We start from the raw sequence: 6,730 nt of genomic DNA on the forward strand, positions 1-6,730 counted from the left end.
TCACTATGAATGAGAGACTTGCATGCATTGCCTCTCATATATTCAGTGTGGGTAGCCTGAAACCTGGACTGGTGCCAGTGAGACCCTTTGCCGCCTTCTACTGCTATAAGAGGAGGGTGAATTCCATCGCTAGGGGGAGTTTCAGGAAACCTCCTCCTGGGTAGATATTCCTCCTTTTTTTTTTTTTTTTTTTGCATTCTTCATATTTGTGCCTAGGAGCACTATGTGGTCCAGCTAAGAAGTGGGATGGATAGCAGCTTACTAGAAGGGTTCTCTTTCACTCTTGGATGAGTCCTTTGACATATCATTTCACCTTCTGTGCTTTTCTCTCTCTGATGCACTGCCCCTGACTTTGACTTTAGGTGAGTGGGTGGGGGAGAGGAGGAAATACTCATCACTTGGTCTACTATCCCATTGCCAACTGAGGATCAGGCTCTGTGAAGCCAAGGCTTTCAGTGTGACAGAGGCTGTGCAAAGGAAGATCTCCACCTCAAAACGTCCATCAGCTGTCTCCACCTACTACATGCTTTTTTTTTATATATTATTTTAAAAAGATGTATACCGCAGCATCCACTGAAAACTTGTTTATGGCAGGGCTGATAGGTGCACCATCGTGTAGTGTGGTTGATCGTAATTAGGCTTGTCAGTGGGTTTAAGGTGTTGCTGTAACCTTTGTGTGTTTGGCTTGTGTGATTTCAGCCTGAAGCCAGATTAAATGGTGGGGAGGGGGAGAGGAGGGTTAGGTTACTTGCTGGATGTTTAACTATAGCATCATTTGCCTCACAATATGAACTTATTCCTCATTGATTGCCACATCTGTGCCCAGGTGCTGTCAAACTAATACTCGCTCCATCTGGAGTTTCTCAAATGGCAGGATTTAATCCTCACTGTTGATTTAAGAAGTCTTGCTGTTGCCAGGACTAGAAAGAAGCTCCCTTGGCTTTACCTTGTGTCTTGAATAAGTAAATATCCATTTGGGTTTACATGCTCCCTTTATTTTTTTTTTTTTACAGAATAGCAAAAACCAATTATATGAAGATTTCATCTCATCTAACTTTTTTTCTTCTTTCTCTAAGTAGCAGCTATGCTGCATGCCTCTACTGTTATATATATGTAATCAAACAAGTGAAGCTTCAACCACAGAAGCCAGAATGTCGTTATCCTTTTAGTTCCTATATCTCAAAACAAATCTTAATGGCCAAGGGCTGATCTTGGTTAGATGGTGCAGTTACTCTCCACGAAACGTCTGCACTTGGTTACCTTCAGGTATGTCTCCACCTTGTGCATGTCCTTCTTGAAGCAAGATAGCAGCCCATAATTCTTAAACAGAGCGTCCTCACTGTGAAAGTTTACATCAAACTTTTCATAAGTGAGTCTCAAGAGCGATGAGCCCCTGGAGTTTCCATCATCGAGTTCCTGAAAAAGGAGCATGGGAAAATTAGAGAGAGGAGGCTTTTGTGATTGTCCCTTCCAGAAACAATTGTGCACCTGTAGAATCCACGGACCTTAATACATGCAGGAGCACTGCATCTCTTGGCCACCTGAACTTTAGTGTTGTGTTGAGCTGATGATGCGGTTAGCCTAGGAAACTGCTAACGCAGCAAACTATGACCCACTGCAGGCTGTGAACTTGTGAGGTGAGCCACAGGTGTTATAGGCTAAACGTACAAGGCTAAGCAAGAAGTGCTGTAAGTTGTGAATAGGTAGACCGTTGGTGGGCCAGAGCAGTCTCCCTCTAACTGTATGGATATGTTTCTTCTACTTACCCTCATTAGAGCCTGGATTCCTTCTTCTAAGTCCTTTAGTTTTTCATAGACTCTGTCAGAGGTGCCAAAGACCAGTGTGTTGGCAAATGCCCTGCTGAGAATTTGCAGTGGGTTTAACCAGGACTGGATCAGGGTCAAAGAGAATCGCAGTAGCTCCATGTCCTGAAAGAGATAACACAAGTATGTGAAGACTGCTCAGACATGGCCATCATTTGGCAGGTGCAGACAGTTCAATTTCAACAGACCCCAATGTGGTCTTTACACAGGCCTAAAGCTATGGCACAATGATGAGAAGAGGTAGGCATGTTGGGTGCCTGAGCTTTACTGCAAGCATATTTTGGGGGTGACAGGGTGTTAATGAGTCTGCATCGATAGAAAAGCCCCATATTTCATAACCAAACCCTGTTCTAGCTGAAAGCCAAGCATGTTCTTAGGTAAAACATGTCCTGTCCTAGAAAGTAGAACAAATTTAATTACTTGCTTTTTAAGGTTGAGCTTAAAGTGAACTACATTAAAGCTACAGGAGCTGTTTCCTGCTGGAGAGGGCTCATAGTGTAAGGGCTTCATTTTTTAAGCATTTTCCCATGGACACAGCATGGAGAAAAGCTTTAGTAAATCAAGCTGTTAGTTTGTACCTGTGCCAAGGGAGGGTGAAGTGACTTTCCCAAGGTCTGGCAGGATTTGAATGCTGGCTTCCTTGTTTTGCAGCCTGCTGCACTACCCCTTAGCCTGCTACTCCACTGTGTAATCTATTTCAGTTTATCTCAGGCACAGTCAGTGTGGATATTTGAAAATACAACTGGTGGTGATATCATCAAGGCAAGTTTGAGAAGGCCTGTGCTAAGGCTAGAATAGAGACAGTGGGGGCAAAACTGTTCAGCCTGGCCCTGAAGGCTCTTTTGGCTCATCTTTAAATAGTTGCTAAGCTCAGGTAGTATGCATAGGAGGAAAAATTTGTATAATTTCATTAAAGTTGTACCACCTTTAATGTAACTATAAATGCCAAAAAAAAAAAGTAAACTGGTTTCCCTGAATAGCTCTTAAAGGAATGGGAAGAGAGAGTCCCTGTTCAAGAGATGACATCCAGGAATCCCTGTGAACACAATTGTAATAAAATGCACTGGATACCAGGAAAGCTAAGATTTGATAAGGTTACTATAGAGCCATCTGGGCCAGGCTGAGCCAGTTTGACTTGCAGTACTTTTTTTTTTTTTTAATTGGGTTTTCTTTAGTTCAGCTGCTCATTCGGCTCTGTAGTCCATTTGGCTACATCCCCATGAGCCTTCATTTGCAGCTATTTAGGGATGGGGGAGGAATGTCCTCCACCCCTATTGGTAACCTCCCACTTACCTGAGGCACTGCAGTGATGGTTCTTGGGAAGGGGGCACAGACTGAGATTTCCTCCCTAAACTGGTGCATTTGTGCCTAGAGTCTGGCCACTAGGTGCCGCTGTTGCTTCCTCAGCCCAAGCACCAAAAGGTAGGCCAGGGCTTTGCACACAGCACTGCTATTGAGCCCCCAAGCCAGCTCAAGTACTACCTTTCAAAGAAACTAGAACACCAAGCCCAGAGCTATGAGAGGAAACCAGGACTGGCTCAGCCTGACCCTTATGGCCTTGTGTCATCTGGTGACCCTATATCACGTTGGGATTTGGTGGCACTCAGAGTTTGAGGTAAAGAACCACCCTACTTACTGATCTTTGCTGGGCATCATCTTTCCCGGTGGGAGCAGGGATGGTCTCCGAGTAACAGAATGCAGACTGTGAGTTTTTGTTGGAATGTCTCTGCTCATCTGGAATGTATGTACGCTCCTGAGAAGGAAAACAAATAGCAGATTGGCTAATTCATACCATTAAAATGTAAGCCTTGCTGGCATATAGGGGCGTGAGCCAACAGTGTGGGTGGGGTACAGAGCACTCTGAGGCCCTCACCATTGGCAAGGCAAATTCAGCAAGACCTGCTGGCAAGATGTAGGTCAGCCTAGTTGCCTGTAATGTAAACCTACAGAAAAAGTCATGCAGCTGGCAGCATCTACTGAAGTTTGATAGGGGAAAATGTGAATATTTGTGAACTACAGCCCAAAAACTACCCAAAACCTGGGTTAGGAGTCCCTGAAAGTAAGTAATTCCATATATATTTCTATAAGATGTTATTACCCTCTTTAAAAAAAAAAAAAAAAAAAAAGCAAACAAGCACCTCATGCTGGCTGCAGACTTCTGGTTTGCTGTGAGTACTACAGGAAGGATGAGGAACCCCCTGCCTGGTGTGGTTTTTGTTTTTCTTTTTTATTTCTAGCCTTGCGTTGATAGGAAGAGGCATATCAGATCATACTGATGTATGTGTATTTTGAGGTTTCAGCTATTGAATGGTTGGATGTAGCTCAACCAAACTTGATGTGGAGCTAGCTCATTGGGGGGACATTAGCCCTTTTTAGTTTTCAAACTTGAGTTCTCGTGGGGGGGGGGGGGCTTGGGAGCAAACTTGTCATTAGAAATACATTGGCTCTAGAGATATGAGGCGAGGTAGACTTTTGCTCCTCCTACTTGTTAGAATCTAAAGTAGGTCTCTCTAGGGGGAAAAAAAATCCATGGATCTTCTGAAACCATATCTAATGGTCAGAAGGTAGTGGAAACAGTATAACAAGCAGGATCAATGCTAGAGTGCATAGGGAAAGGCATAACCAATAGTAAAAAGATGTAATATCTTTCTGTTGGTTATGGGTGAAAGCAACTGGAGTATTGTCCAGTTCTGGAGGTCCTAACCGCTGCAATGTGGATTTGTATTTCATTTCTTTTGTTTCAAAAAATAGCACAAACTATTTCCCAAAACAAAATTTGAGTGGCACCCCAACCAAAAAACCCCCCACAAAATTAAATGTATGTATTTATTATAAAAGGTTTTTAAGGTACTACCACCTCCAGAATTGATTGTAGTGGTTTACATAGTTACATACATAAGCCTGCACCTGCCTTCCCTTAGCATGAAACAAATAGTAACAGAATTTCTTAACATTTGAAAAAATACAGAGGAGCCTTGGTTAGAACAAAGTGAAGAAAAATCCAAAGATTAGCTGGGTCTATAGCATTACAACAGGAAGTAAACTTAGCTAGACTAGACGGAACTTCAGTACTTATTGCCATTGTTGTCTGAAACTGGTCAGTCGAGGTCTGAACATGTACAAGTAAATTGTAGACTGGCTTACAGCATGAGTGTTTGGTTTTTAAAATTGTAAAATAAGAGGATGGGTTGCTCGGGGTTGATATATTTAGGCAGAGGTGACAAAATTGAGGGAGACTGAAAAAAAAACTGAATTAACAGCTCTAGGATCTGACAATCAAGCTGCTTGAGCGCCTGCTTTCCTAATGCGTGCACACCTGATGTCATATTTAAATGACTTGCCATGCTAAAAAGGATGTGCTAGGGAAAGTTGTGTGTCCCTAGCATGTCCTTGGCATCAGGCACATAGAAGACAGGGCTGCATGCCCAGCGGCTGACCTGATTTAAGCTCCCTCTCCCCAAGGTCTGGGTTGATTCTGGCAGTCCAGTATCTGAATTTGGGAATCGAGGTCCTTACCATAAAACCGCCCTTGCCAGACTGCAAATCTGCTCGCCCCTGCTGGAGCCCCTCCTCCAGCAGGGCTGTTCCCAATTGGCCCTTTTCACTGCCGTGACAGTATACGGACCAATTGGCAATAAGTGAAGGAGTGAATAAATTAATAAGTGCCCTCTGACATAATATCACCATGATATTAAGTCTGAGGCTGTACAGAAGAGCAGTATTTTCTGCTTTTCTGTACCCTTTTTGGGCTCCTCCACACACCTGCATGGGGCAGGTGTTAATTTTGGAGAGTAAAAATGTGTGCCTCAGGTGCACTTTTTTTTTTTTTTTTTGCATGGGTGGGGGGGGGGGGGAAAGAGTGCTCATTAATGTGAATTTACATGTGATGTGTACTATTAGCTATGGGCGTGATTTGGACATGCTAACTCCTGTTTTGCATCAGGGGTTATGGTCTCTTTGATTGGGATCGATAGGACCTTTCAAAACTACCAAAGAATTAAGATGTTTGACCAGCACCAATGGGGTAATCCAACCTACAGTTTTCTTGTATGTTAATACACAGCCTCCCTCCTCCATTTTGCACTGACTTGATAAAGGAAGCAGAGCTAGTCACAAATATATTAGGGTAGCTCAATAAAGAGAGATCAGCTACATCTTGTTTGCTGACATTTATTTCTGCTTTGGGAAAATGAGGCTGTTGGCTGAGCTGGCCATATGAAGGTGGAGTCAACATGTGCAATGCAGTAAGGAGCTATGGCGAGGTCTGATTTGATACTCACAAATTCTTTGACTGTGTCAGCAGCAAGGAGGTGCAGGTGCTGGGCTCTCAGCACTGCATTTGCAAAGAGAGTAGAGAGAGGCATGGCAGGGAATGCAGCCATTTCCTGAGGATGCAGCAGGCACATGGCAGCCAGGAGCAGAGCACACAAGCGAAGACCTGTAAAGGAAAATATGGGAATTTTGCATTCTGACATACCTTGGTTGCCTGCCAGTTTGGGTGGTCAAGGCCTGGCTGAAGCTCCCTTTTTCCATTAAATCTTGAGCTGTTGTATTTCTACACTAGTGGGATGCAGCCAGAAGCAGAACAAGGGGCCCTTTCCATGGCCGCTCTGTGTGTTTGACCTTCCCTCCTCAGCAGTGCTCATTGAAACCAGTTTTAACACAGATTTATGCACTGGGATTTCAGATGACTCCTTGCTGCTTCTGATGGTCTGAGCCAGTCCCGGTTTTTATCTCACTGTATGCATGGAGATTATAATCATGCTTTTCTTACTCAGCTCTGTACATGCAATAGGATAAAACCAGGACTGGATCATGCCATCAGGCACCCCTAGTCTAAAATCATATCTGTTGGGTTTGTTTATTGGAAGAGGTCACCTAATCCAAAGGATCACCAGAAACTAAGG

The 6,730-nt window shown here is 43.7% G+C and overlaps 1 protein-coding gene across 2 annotated transcripts; it reads right to left on the bottom strand.

Moving 5' to 3' along the window:
* Positions 1–1,026: 1,026 nt before the first annotated feature.
* Positions 1,027–6,366, bottom strand: LOC115074127 (somatotropin-like). 2 transcript variants are annotated; one of them, XM_029573312.1, is made up of 4 exons: positions 6,104–6,366; positions 3,460–3,576; positions 1,767–1,928; positions 1,027–1,416 (listed from the first exon to the last, which is right to left on the bottom strand). In XM_029573312.1, exons 1-4 carry the CDS (start codon positions 6,296–6,298, stop codon positions 1,216–1,218), a joined length of 675 nt encoding a protein of 224 aa, XP_029429172.1. In that variant the 5' UTR covers positions 6,299–6,366; the 3' UTR covers positions 1,027–1,215. The 2 variants fall into 2 exon arrangements, with proteins under 2 accessions (XP_029429172.1, XP_029429173.1); XM_029573313.1 differs by lacking the exon at positions 6,104–6,366 and adding an exon at positions 5,340–5,385.
* Positions 6,367–6,730: the final 364 nt, after the last annotated feature.

The sequence above is a fragment of the Rhinatrema bivittatum genome, chromosome 12 (assembly GCF_901001135.1).
Source record: "Rhinatrema bivittatum chromosome 12, aRhiBiv1.1, whole genome shotgun sequence".
Classification (NCBI taxonomy): Eukaryota; Metazoa; Chordata; class Amphibia; order Gymnophiona; family Rhinatrematidae; genus Rhinatrema; species Rhinatrema bivittatum.

Excerpts from the sequence above, each read along its gene's own strand:
- LOC115074127 (XM_029573312.1), bottom strand. The coding sequence starts at position 6,298 with ATGTCAGAATGCAAAATTCCCATATTTTCCTTTACAGGTCTTCGCTTG. Across the intron at positions 3,577-6,103 it reads CTGACACAGTCAAAGAATTT|GAGCGTACATACATTCCAGA; the intron begins GTGAGTATCAAA and ends TTTCCTTCTCAG. Across the intron at positions 1,417-1,766 it reads GAATCCAGGCTCTAATGAGG|GAACTCGATGATGGAAACTC; the intron begins GTAAGTAGAAGA and ends CTCCTTTTTCAG.